The sequence below is a fragment of the Cebus imitator genome, unplaced genomic scaffold (assembly GCF_001604975.1).
Source record: "Cebus imitator isolate Cc_AM_T3 unplaced genomic scaffold, Cebus_imitator-1.0 Scaffold89, whole genome shotgun sequence".
Lineage (NCBI taxonomy): Eukaryota > Metazoa > Chordata > Mammalia > Primates > Cebidae > Cebus > Cebus imitator.
Window position 1 is genome coordinate 2,577,896 of NW_016107404.1, and position 13,373 is coordinate 2,591,268.

The 13,373-nt window shown below is 40.2% G+C and overlaps 1 protein-coding gene across 29 annotated transcripts in view; it reads left to right on the plus strand.

The window, feature by feature from the left end:
* Positions 1–13,373, plus strand: part of FN1 (fibronectin 1) — a 78,985-nt gene that overhangs the window by 25,360 nt on the left and 40,252 nt on the right. For all 29 annotated transcript variants that reach the window (XM_017534956.2, XM_017534960.2, XM_017534962.1 and 26 more), the window contains exons 14-22: positions 293–473; positions 649–825; positions 2,420–2,548; positions 2,653–2,742; positions 3,521–3,715; positions 4,467–4,739; positions 6,319–6,585; positions 11,499–11,593; positions 12,987–13,155. In XM_017534956.2, coding sequence (XP_017390445.1) covers positions 293–473; positions 649–825; positions 2,420–2,548; positions 2,653–2,742; positions 3,521–3,715; positions 4,467–4,739; positions 6,319–6,585; positions 11,499–11,593; positions 12,987–13,155 — 1,576 coding nt within the window. The remainder of the gene's footprint in view (positions 1–292; positions 474–648; positions 826–2,419; positions 2,549–2,652; positions 2,743–3,520; positions 3,716–4,466; positions 4,740–6,318; positions 6,586–11,498; positions 11,594–12,986; positions 13,156–13,373) is intronic.

Sequence of the window (13,373 nt, forward strand, 5' to 3'; positions counted from 1 at the left end):
TGATGCCACTGCCTCACCATTAGAGGGTATGGAGACTAGATGGGAGAATGTAGATAACAAAACAGAGCACGGCTATCAGTAGGTAACCTGCAGTAGTTTGTTGATGTTCACAATAGTTGGCATTATATCTACCTATGTAACTGTTGGGAATACAGTTTTCCATTATTTTCCATGATTTTCCTCTAGAATGGAGCTGCCTAAGTCCCCCCATTCTTCTTTGAAGATTACTGAACTTCATCTTCACATGTTTGTCCTTGTAAACACTTGTGTGTGTGTTTATTTAAATTTTCAGAAAAATTCTGCAGGCCGTTGGAAGGAAGCTACCATACCAGGCCACTTAAACTCCTATACCATCAAAGGTCTGAAGCCTGGTGTGGTATACGAGGGCCAGCTCATCAGCATCCAGCAGTACGGCCACCAAGAAGTGACTCGCTTTGACTTCACCACCACTAGCACAAGCTCACCTGTGACCAGTACGTACCTGGCTACCCTCATGCCTCCTGTGCCCAAGTTTCCCAGAGCTGAGCTCTTCTTAATTCATATTCTTCCAAGAGTGGCACCAACATTTTTTTGAATGATGTTCGTATTGAGGACGGTAAATTTTCTAGATGGCTAAAGACTGACTTTCCCCTTTCTGTGACTCTCTAGGCAACACCGTGACAGGAGAGACGACTCCCTTTTCTCCCCTTGTTGCCACTTCTGAATCTGTGACTGAAATCACAGCCAGCAGCTTTGTGGTCTCCTGGGTCTCAGCTTCCGACACCGTGTCGGGATTCCGGGTGGAATATGAGCTGAGTGAGGAAGGAGATGAGCCACAGTACCTGGGTAAGCTCAACATGTTGCTCAAGACAGGTTTGGGGCAACTGCTGGAAAACTTTCCCTGGGAGGGGGCCTCTAGGTAGGTGGTATCTGTGGTTTGGAACTGGTTGACAGCTGAGACTGAAAAAATCACCCTGTGGCACGAGGAAGGAAGGAACTAACTCTAGGAAGTGACCGGGTTTTCCCCAAGCCACTCTCACATGTCCTGGTCCCTGATGCCAGTTGCATCATGGCCTACCTAGACACAAATTCCTACAGCAAAAGCTGTTTTCTTAGTGGAAGTAAGTACCAGCACTGCAGCTGACAATATTAACGCAGCATTGTAGCAGGAGCAGCCGCGGGAAACGGATCTCTCCAACACCAAATAAAGGAGGGAGGAGTTTATTCGGCCGGGAGACCAGACGGTAATTTGTCAAAAACCCAGCTCCTCTAACAAAGGAAGGTTCTGCCTTTATATAGGCTTATACTTTAGATGTTACACGTGGAAGAATCTTAAGTTCATGGTTTTAGGACTCATATGCGAAAAAGTTTTGGTTTACAGTTTCAGGAATCACATATGAAAGGGTTCTGGTTTACAGTTTTAGGACTCACATGTGAAAAGGTTTCTGGTTTGATCTTGTTTTAAGTAAAAATAGTGCCTTCTGAAGAGTTTCCCCAAGGCCTAGCCTGTCACCTATAGGAAGATAAAACCGGAGGTGCCAGTCGGTCAACCTTTTCTTCTATTGAAATGCAGCATGATAGTCAAAGGGGAAGTTGATCTGAGAAGGCTGGGTCTCCCTCTTCAATATCGTCACTCATACTTTTCAAATTTTTATGGTGAGGGACCTTTAAAAAACGATATTGGCACACTGAAGTGTGCGCCAATTGTAAGCACTGAGTTCAGTGAATTTTTATAAAGTGAACATACCCTGAGACCAGCGCCCAGATCAAGAAAAATAATCTCTCTCAACTCTCACCCCATTGTCTTCTGCCAATAATCACAACCCTGACTTATTACTGCAGAGAGCTATTTTTTAAAATTTGGCATTAGATTACAAGAATTATACATCTTTAAAGAAAAAGTTGGAAAAATGAAAGGAAGAAGGAGGAGGAAGAGAAAGGAGAAAGACAAGGAGGGGGATCATCCCATAGTATGTTAATAATCACTGATTAGGCCGAGCATAGTGGCTCACTCCTGTAATCCTGGCACTTTGGGAAGCCGAGGCAGGCGGATCACTTGAGGCCAGGGGTTCGAGATGATCAACCTGGCCAACATGGTGAAACTCCGTCTCTACTAAAAATACAAAAAAAATTAGCCAGGTATGGTGGTGTGTGCCTGTAATCCTGGCTACTCGGGACGCTGAGGCAGGAGAATTGCTTGAACCCGAAAGGTAGAGGATGTGGTGAGCCGAGATCATGCCACTGCACTCCAGCCTGTACAACACAGCAAGACTTTGTGTAAAAAAAAATAATGATAATCACTGATTGTCTATTAGCACATTACCTTCTAGTCTTTTTTTCCTGTGAATATATAGTTCTTAAAATATTCTTCTTATAATCTGTAGAGTCATTTGAGGCATTAGTTTGCTCTGATTAGTAACCTCTCCTTTTCATTTCAAAGATCTTCCAAGCACAGCCACTTCCGTGAACATCCCTGATCTGCTTCCTGGCCGAAAATACATTGTAAATGTCTATCAGATATCTGAGGACGGGGAACAGAGTTTGATCCTGTCTACTTCACAAACAACAGGTACATGGGTGCTACACAATGTTAAAAGAATCTTTTTCTGTAAAACACAGGCCTGTAGCAGCACTTCCTGACTGTCAGCCCCACTTCCTTTCTTTCTTTCTTAGCGCCCGATGCCCCTCCTGACCCGACCGTGGACCTAGTTGATGACACCTCAATTGTTGTTCGCTGGAGCAGACCGCAGGCTCCCATCACAGGTCAGCTGAGCACCCCCAACGCCCGCTTTGACTGCTATGTTAATCTTAATGGCATTAGTGGGAAGGCCGATGTCAGTAGATTCTGACTGTGGACCTGCGTATCACTTGAAATCTCTGGTATAATTTATGGGAGAGAGGTGTATATGTGTGTATGTGGGGGGGTATTTCCTAGGGCACATTTCCCCACTAAACCATTTACCAACTCCCTCATACACACATACCACAACACACACACAACCTGTAAAGTCAGCTCACTGCCTTATTAAAGCAGGTGTCCCAGCATTGAACAGGTATAATTTTCCTGAAAACCTTGCTCTAAGATTTATTCTGAAGGAGAAAGCTGAGCTGCCTTCTTAGCTCATTAGGTGATTTAACTGCCTCATCACTGAAGTTTCTAAAAGACACACACAATGCTAGACAACTCTGCTCAGGCTGCTTCATTAATTGCTTCCATCATCTGGAGCTCAAAGAGGAAAAATCAGCTTAACATGAATACTTTCCCCTAATGGCATCTCTAATTGACATTTATTAAGGATCTGAGGTCTTCAAGGATGACATTTATTATTAAAAAGGTTTGCATGACTGTTCTTATTTTATCTTCTTGCTGAATAGTCATTATTATAAGAAGTGACAATATTAAAAGAGTCAAAAAGAATCACTGGCTCTTCACTAATCAAGCAAGATGCTAAGGGCTGTTAGAAGAGGGAGGATTTATGGTGTTTCTAAGCCTCTGTCTCTAAGAAAACAGTGCATTTTACTTTTGCTCATGAATCTACAGGGTACAGAATAGTCTATTCGCCATCAGTAGAAGGTAGCAGCACGGAACTCAACCTTCCTGAAACTGCAAACTCCGTCACCCTCAGTGACTTGCAGCCTGGTGTTCAATATAACATCACTATCTATGCTGTGGAAGAAAATCAAGAAAGTACTCCTGTTGTCATTCAACAAGAAACCACTGGCACCCCACGTCCAGGTAACTTTTTCAAGATACTTCTGATGGTATCTTATCAGGATTGTTCCTGAGGGAGGGTTGTTTTGTCTCTGTCAACATTTCCCACATTCAAGTAATCTTACATATTAGTTTTTCCCTTAACTTCTGATATTTAGCTGAAATGTCATAAGTAATTTATCAAGGCTGGGTACTGGCCTTTCTGATTAAAAACCAACACCATAACATCGGTCTACAGATTTTTCCCCAGGAGCTTAGGGCTCATTTCATCTTTGATTCTTAAGTATTATAAAATGCTCCAGTAAGACAAAAACCATTACATTATTTGCTGCAGTTATTTCAAAGGTTTTTTTTTTTAGCATCTCTTTTATAACCCCCTCCCCCAACTACCATATGATACTTCATATGCTGGTAACTCATTTATTACCTAGCTGTTTTAGATAAAAGCTTCAAATGTCATAATCTAAGCACGATGACTGGACCATGAAAATATTATCTGATTAAGAGACAAACCTTAGCATAACTCTCAAATGAGAGGCTCAATGAACTGCCTAACATAGCCAAGAAACTGGCTTCTTAAAAACAATCTTCAGCAAGGCTGGGTGTGGTGGCTCATGCTTGTAATCCCAGCACTTTGGGAGGCCAAGACCTGAGGTTGGGAGTTCGAGACCAGCCTGACCAATGTGGTGAAACCCTGTCTCTAAAAACAATAAAAATTAAAAATAAAAAATCTTCAGCAGAAAATGTGAATGATCTGTTGACTCTTGTCTGTTAGATACAGTGCCCTCTCCCAGGGACCTACAGTTTGTGGAAGTGACAGACGTGAAGGTCACCATCATGTGGACACCCCCTGAGAGTGTGGTGACCGGCTACCGCGTGGATGTGATCCCCGTCAACCTGCCTGGGGAGCATGGCCAGAGGCTGCCTATCAGCAGAAACACCTTTGCAGAAGTCACCGGGCTGTCCCCCGGGGTCACCTATTACTTCAAAGTCTTTGCAGTGAACCATGGGAGGGAGAGCAAGCCTCTGACTGCCCAACAGACAACCAGTGAGTCTTCTCCTAACTTTACCTCCCCTCCAAATTCTCCACCCTCACTCCCAGCCTGTGAGGAAGCTCAGCAAACCATTCACTCAGAGGTGTATGGCTTAGAAAGAGGAAAATTCCCAGCTGGCAAGGGAATGTATAGTGAACACAAAGCATGTTAAACTTGAAAACAAAACTCAGACAAGCTCCATGGGTGCTAAGTGGTAACCCATCTCTAAAATTCCTGTACCAGTGGAAGCATTCTAAGCGGGGAGAACTGAGGGGAATCTACTCTGAGTGCAGTTTTTATGTAACTAAATATATCTAGGTCAAAGTTAAAATGCAGGCTTATAACACTTACAGTAGAATTCATTTAAGAATAGCAATTGTCAAGAATCTAGTATTACTAGCCACCGGCTTATTGGCTCAGTTTTTACAAGCATTATTCTCATATTTACTCTTTGTTTTGACCTTAGGAAGAACGGTCTTATTATTATTATTATTATTATTTTTGAGGCAGAGTCTCACTATGTCACCCAGGCTCTAGTGCAGTGGTACCATCTCAGGTCACCGCAACCTCCACCTCCTGGGTTCAAGTGATTCTTCTCCCTCAGCCTCCCAAGCAACTGGGACTACAGTTGTATGCCATCATGCCCAGCTAATGTTTGTATTTTTAGTAGAGACGGGGTTTCACCATGTTGGCCAGGCTGGTCTTGAACTCCTGACCTCAAATGATCTGCCCACCTTGACCTCCCAAAGTGCTGGGATTACAGGCGTGACCCACCGTGCCCAGCCAGAAGGTCTTACTAGTATCCACATCAAATACATAAAGAAACTGAGGTTTTTAAAAAGTTTTGCAACTTGTATGGTCACAGAGATAGGAAGGGACAGAGCTGGCTCTGTAACCTATGTCCAAAGCCCATGCTCTCAGTTATTATACTTGACTACGTCTTAAAGATTTCCTCTATTTGAAAGGTTATTTAAATTTCGGTGGGAAAAATTCCTGGTTATTATTCTCAAGAATAAATTCCACAATTTTTGTGACTGTGATAGTGCAAATTCACCAGTATCCTACCATGAATCTGATGATTTGAGTATATGTTATAATTACTGTAATTATTATCTAATCTGAACCATGTGAAAATAACTTTTATTTCTCCAGCAAAGGAATATTCACAGAATATTGCTTTTGACCCGTAGAGAGCTTCTTCTTGCTGTCATTTTAGGAGGCATATCCTTCTTTCCTTAATCTGTTTGGCTCAGGGCAAACTGTGAGGTTCAGAAGTGTTTGTTTTGCCTTTTTAAAAACACCATTGCTGTAATATAACTATAATTTCTGAGCGTGGTGGGAAAGTCGTGCTGGAAAACTAGACTTCCTGATGATCAAGCAAAATGGTTCCACAATTTCTCATGACTGGCAGAGTTTTGGCAAAGTTCTGTGTAGCACTCTATCTCTTAATGGCTCGGTTTTCCCAGGGTTTTGACTTTCACATAGTTGCAACCTTGAGGAGAGAAAGCTTAGACATTCAGTCAAGCTTCAGGACTTGAGTGATGATCAGCACCGATCTAAATATTTCTTGGCATGTTTCTTCTTTTTTCCTAGAACTGGATGCTCCCACTAACCTCCAGTTTGTCAATGAAACTGATTCTACTGTCCTGGTGATATGGACTCGGCCTCGGGCGCGGATAACAGGGTACCGACTGACCGTGGGCCCGACCCGAGGAGGCCAGCCCAAGCAGTACAATGTGGGTCCCTCCGCCTCGAAGTACCCACTGAGGAACCTGCAGCCTGGATCTGAGTACACCGTATCCCTCGTGGCCATAAAGGGCAACCAACAGAGCCCCAAAGTCACTGGAGTCTTTTCCACATGTAAGCTGCAAATCAAATGCTTAACTATTTTACGTTCTCTATTCTTCATGTTTGTTTTTTTTTTTTTTAAAAAAAACAAACATTAAAAAGTTAGTACATAATTTAAAGCAGTGATACTAAAAATGTGCTCGATAGACTGGCTGCTGGCCTTGTTCATTGTTTGCTGCTAGTCTGCAACAAGGAAAAGGGTTGTGCCAGAATGTAAATCACAAAGCACCCTGCTCAGTACAGCTGAGAATTTTTCTGAAGCCAGATTTTCTTGATGAGGGAAGCAGTGTGTGCATTTGCACATACTGCCAAGTGCCATCTTTCCTCTAGGTCCAACACTTTGAGTAACATGGGTTTAAAGCACTCTGCTATTAGAAAAATTCAATTATGTTACCTTAAGTGAATTTACCAAGTGCGAGTTAAGGCAAGAAAAAATTAGCACCTATGTCCACGTTCTATCACTTTGGGTGTTGAATAGTAACTATAAAATGCAGAATAAAAAATATCTACAGATTGAATGGGAACCAACTGATAGAACAAGAAGCCAAGGAAATGATTTCTTTACGAGTGCTGGCTCCAGAAGATTAAAGTACTTTTGCAGACAGAATCGCTTTTTTTCTGAAATTACGGTTGAAATTCCTCAGAGGAGAAAAATGCTAACAATATTTTTTGGTCATGTCTGTCCTTTTGCTCAACGTTTTAAAGGAAGTGGTCTTAAATCTTCTACATATCTACATCACAATAAAGACCTCTATTCACAAACTGATTTCTATTAAATACATTTCCATTTCTATCACAGAGAATTATAAGACTACTTCTTTCTTATAGTTCTTAATGTTCTTTCTAGCTGAACATTATTTGTTATTTTCAACTCAACATTTTGAATCACGGAAGCACCTAACATAAGCACTTTTTCAGCATATATTGTAACCATGGATGAGTTTGCAATTTTCTGAGATCTTTCAACAAATGTTACTCTCTGATTAATTTATAAGTACGGAGGTTAAAAAGCATTCAAAAAGTCAATACAAGACTAGTTTGTAAATAACTATGGAATTGATTTCCCAAAGAAAATGTAAACTTTTCCCCATAAGAATTCATATTTTAAGAGAAACTTACTTCCATTTAAATTTGCTGTAAGAAGTTTGGCCCATGAAGCCTTTTTCCTAAGTAATAGTTAATCATAAGCAAGTAAAATTCACTTTTAATTTGCAAATAAGCTTACCTGAAACTTTTGCTAAAATTTTACATGGTTCTAAGATACTCTAAAATCTACTCTCATGAAATTAATGTCTTTATATTTTTTATAAATATTCATTTCTTATAAATGTCCCTCGGTGAATTAGAATAGAGATTTCAGTGAACGTGCCCTTTCAGTAGATGTTGTCTTTTACTAAAATGTAGAATTCTATAGTTGTCTTTTTCATTCCTTAACATAAGACATATTTTATGTAGCTTCTTTTGTTGAATACAGTGCTTATAAAAGAAAAAGCATTTTAAATGATGCTAACAATAATTTAGGGAAGGTTGTGGGTCAAGATTTTTTTTTTTTTTTGGGGGGACGGAGTTTCGCTCTTGTTACCCAGGCTGGAGTGCAATGGCGCGACCTCGGCTCACCGCAACCTCCGCCTCCTGGGTTCAGGCAATTCTCCTGCCTCAGCCTCCTGAGTAGCTGGGATTACAGGCACGTGCCACCATGCCCAGCTAATTTTTTTGTATTTTTAGTAGAGACGGGGTTTCACCGTATTGACCAGGATGGTCTCGATCTCTTGACCTCGTGATCCACCCGCCTCGGCCTCCCAAAGTGCTGGGATTACAGGCTTGAGCCACCGCGCCCGGCCAGGGTCAAGATTTTTCAAGTTCTTCTGAAGACTTTGGTATATTGGATATATTATTTTATGCTCTGCAAAATACCTTCATATAAAATATAATTATTTTAATTGAAATACTGATAGCCAAAACTGATTTTATTAGATAAAGGTTAACATAGTGTCTGGCACAGCTTATGCTTCCAAAAAATTATTTGGTGAGTAGATAATTGAGGAAGGAATTAAAAACAGCTCAAGGAAGCTTATATTTAAATAAACTAATGTAAGCAGGGTATTCTACAACTCCATTTGAACTTTAAGTACTCCCTAAAGCTGTAAACATCAGCAGGGCTTACATGCTTTTGAAATTACTAAGTTTCTCTAGTTTTTTACTATCTTATTAAGCTGAATTCTGGGAATAACTTTTCTCAGTTTTGTAACTTGTGCTAAATTCTTAAGAGCTAATGTGAGAAATGCTAGGGAAAAAGCTGTTTCTGGGGGAAATTCAGCTTATTCCTGTATTGATAGGGCAAATTTTATTTCTTTAACAGCTGTGCTCTTCTTCCCTAACAAGGCCTGCCAGAACCCATAGCTCACCCTTAGAATCACATCCTTTGTTTGACATCAGTTTGTGAGTTTGTGGTTTGGTGATTTTCCCATAATCGCCTTCCCAGGCAGAAAGCATCATCTTAAACTTGGGAAGACTTTAGCTGGCTGGCTCAAACCATAGAAAATACCTGATCTTAAAGCCCAGGATAGTTGAGGAGAATATAATTGTGAAAAAGTTGTGGTTTTCGCAGATGTTCAGTGAAAGAAACTAACTATTCTCTGAATTGTTTTTTTTGTGGGCCATTAAAAATGGTCACACAGGGCTGGCCATGGCATTTTGGCAGAGTCAGCAGCAGCCAAGTGGTGTATAATTTCAGAGGTACTAAAAGGCATCAGTAGTCACCTGTCCTATTCATGCACCCCCGCCTTCCACCAAACACCATCAAAATAACAACATACATAGATGAAATAACTCACGAAACCAGTAGTGCCATAATCCATTAGAGCTATCATTATGAAGTGGCCCACACATGTATTTGACTTTTTCTCACATTTTTTTTTTTTTTTTTGAGATGGAGTCTTGCTCTGTTTCCCAGGCTGGAGTGCAGTGGGATGATGTCGGCTCACTGCCACCTCTGCCTCCCGAGTTCAAACAATTCTCCTTTCTCAGCCTCCCTGAGTAGCTGGGACAACAGGCACATACCACCATACCCAGCTAATTTTCTTATTTTTTTAGTAGAGACAGGGTTTCACCATGTTAATCAGGCAGGTCTCGAACTCCTGACCACAGGTGATCCACCCACCTCAGCCTCCCAGAGTGCTGGGATTACAGGCGTAAGCCACTGCACCCAGCCTATGGTATTTTTAAAATAAAAATAAAAAATTGCTCCTTAGAATCCAGACTGGAAAAAAATGCGAGAATGGCAATGTTGATTCTAAATTCCCACATGGCAAAAGAAAAAAAAAATTGACCGGAGTTGAGTTGAGACTTGGAGTCTGAACACTTTTTAATCCCTGTTTGTATAACTCTGGAGACAAATGCTTTGTCTCGCCAGCCATTCATTATTTAGTATAAATGCATTCAGAGGTTTTTTTCCAATGGGAACAAAATTTGATTGAGATGTAAAGAGAGGAAGAATTGTGGAGACATCAGTGTGACCAGGGCTATTAATATACTTGATACCCTTGAACTTAACTTACCCATCTCAAAATATCTGGCCTTCCGTGACCTTACCTTTCTACATTTATAATAAGATTTGCAAAGTTCTTGGAAATCTCTATCTTAACTTTATATATACATGCCTCTTTTCTTTCTTTTTTTTTCTTTTTTCTTTCTCTTTCTTTCTTTCTTTCTTTCTTTCTTTCTTTCTTTCTTTCTTTCTTTCTTTCTTTCTTTCTTGTTTCTTTGTTTCTTTTTTCTTTCTTTCTTTCTCTTTCTTTTTCTCCTTTCTTTCTTTCTTTCCTTCCTTCCTTCCCTCTTTCTTTCTTCTTTCTTTCTCTCTTTCTCTTTCTTTCTTTCTTTCTTTTCTTATTAATTTTTGCTACTAAAACCCAAAACAAACCTTTTACTTAAAAATAAGAATTTTTTTTAAAGCCAGGTGCCATGGCTTATGCCTTTAATCCCAGCACTTTGGAAGGCTGAGGTAGGTGGATCACCTGAGGTCAGGAGTTTGAAACCAGCCTGAACAACATAGTGAAACCCCGTCTCTACTAAAAATACAGAAATTAGCTGGGTGTGGTGACAGGCACCTGTAGTCCTGGCTACTTGGGAGTCTGAGGCAGGAGAATCACTTGAATCCATGAGGCAGAGGTTATAGTGAGATGAGATCAAGCCACTGCATTCCAGCCTGGGTGACAGAGCAAGATTCCATCTCAGAAAAAAAAAAAAAGATTTCTTTTAAAAGTAGAGACCAGAGACCAGCCTGACCTCGAACTCCTGACCTCAAGTGATTCACTCATCTCAGCCTCCCAAAGTGCTGGATTATAGGTGTGAGCCACTGATCCCTGCCCAGCATAAAGCTGATTTTATATAACCATCTATAATTTAACCATTGTTCTTAAATTAATGATTAAGAAACAATATGATAATCAGTTTGTGGTGGCCAGTTTTACGTTTCATAAGGGGTTTTATACTGGCAATATAGGGGAATTTATTGTCATCAAACTCAAATCCCAGCAATAATCAAAAGACATGAATTAGATTCTGTAATTTACTGAAAAGCCCTCCTTAGAAGATGTGTAACCCCTTGTTACTCAGGTATAATTCATGGGCCAGCAGAATTGGCATTATCTGTGAATTTGTCAGAAACGCAAACTCCCTAGTTCTTTGTTGGATCTCCAGAAACAAAAGCTGCATTTTAGCCAGACCCCAGATAACGTATGTGGCACATTCAAGATTGAGAAGCCTGATCCTCTCCCAATTCTCACCCAGTGAAAAAATATATGTTACATTCTCTATCTATTGTGTGGTTAAACTGAGGTTCTCCATAAAAATACTTATTATCTATATTCTATGCAATCATCTGTGATTTTTGAGGTTTGAATATGTGCATTGATTTTCTCTCACAGTGCAGCCGGGGAGCTCCATTCCACCTTACAACACTGAGGTGACTGAGACCACCATTGTGATCACATGGACACCTGCTCCAAGAATTGGTTTTAAGGTAAACTGCAGATGTCCCTAATTTCTGTGATACAGCCCTGAGATGTCCTTGTGTTTCCCATGTGGTGGACACAGGGTGTTCAGGAGTCAGGAGACCTGGGTTTTATCACCTGCTTCTGTTCATACATCTTTCATTACATTGTCAGGGCCTAACAATCCTTCCCTGTCTACCTCACTGAATTGTTGAAAGGATGGGCAGAGGCTCTGACAGTGCTTCGCAGAGGATAAAACATTAGTATGAAGCTGTTGCTTGTTGTTATCTTATTTTCTCTATCCTTTCCCACAGGGAATTACATTTCAAAAAAAACAGGAAAACTTCATTGATGTGTTGTTCTAAATGGGTGTGAACAAGTTCACAAAAGCCAATTTAGGGAGACCAATGAAACTCAGAGTCACTTAAAAAATCGCATTTTTATCCAATCAGTTTCATCTCCAACTGTTCAAAGCACTGCGGGGGAATCTCTTAATAGAAGTTAAGATTAACGTTTCCCTGTGGATATCTGGATTCATCTTCTTTAAAGTAATGATATTAGGGAAGTGATGAATACAAATGAGTAAGTTTAAAAGAATTCCGTTCTATGGTATTTAGTGTGAAGAGACAAATACTTGTTATCGCTGGAAATCAGGACTCAATCCCCTTGATGGTTTAAAAAATACACCAAAGATGAAGTATATAAATGGCCATATTTATGATTATGCTACTCAAATATAGAGGAACTTTTTGAAGATTGCCAGTATACCTTTTAAATTCCCTTAATAATGTCGTGCTGACTTTCAGAAGCCTTATGATGTGTGAAGGATCTCTCTAGAGTTGAACACTATTTGATGACACAGTGTTACCTAAGCTTTTGAAATAGAATCTTAAAAGGATTTTAAATCATGGGTATAGTTATTCTTCTCTTATAATGTATCATCCTGCAGTTAAAGCTATGAACATATCTCTTCAAAAGGTTTGTTTTTCCAAAACAGTTGCTACAAGGGCTAGTGCCTTTAAATGGCAACTAAAAGGTGAATTGAATGTGAATAACTTAGAGAGCTCAGTCATTCCTTCTAGCACACACACAAAAAACAGAAATGAACTACCATGTGGCCCACAGTCCCGTGTATGTTTGGTTTGTAACAAGAGATTCTTTATCAAGCAAAGCAATATGTAATGCCATTTCTCTGGAACCTTTCATTACAAGCCACCTTAATGCAGTTTGGAAGATCACTCCCCTACCTTGGGGAATTTCCAGCTAAAGTATATAAAAGAGTCCCCAAATCATTTCTTAATAAAAGTACATTGTGCAGTTTCTGAAGAGTTCACACTATTTAAAGCATAATCACAACCTCACAGCAGTAACACAGCTCTGGAAATATTTGCCTTGGTGTTTATTTTGCTTTCCTTCCTCTAGCTGGGTGTTCGACCAAGCCAGGGAGGAGAGGCACCACGAGAAGTGACTTCAGACTCAGGAAGCATCGTTGTGTCTGGCTTGACTCCAGGAGTGGAATATGTCTACACCATCCAAGTCCTGAGAGATGGACAGGAAAGGGATGCACCAATCGTAAACAAAGTGGTGACACGTAAGAAGAATTTTTTCCCTTTTCGATTCGTTTTTAAAACTGTTCCACTTTTTGAAAAAAGCTAGTGTCAATATCACTTTTTACTTATGAGAATGGCACAGGGGAAATACTTTATCCTTACTTATATTATTAATGCTATTCCTGAATTTGGGGTAGCAGGTTCAATTCATGCCTTATATTTTATGGCACTGGAGATGTTCTTTCCATGTCAAGAATAT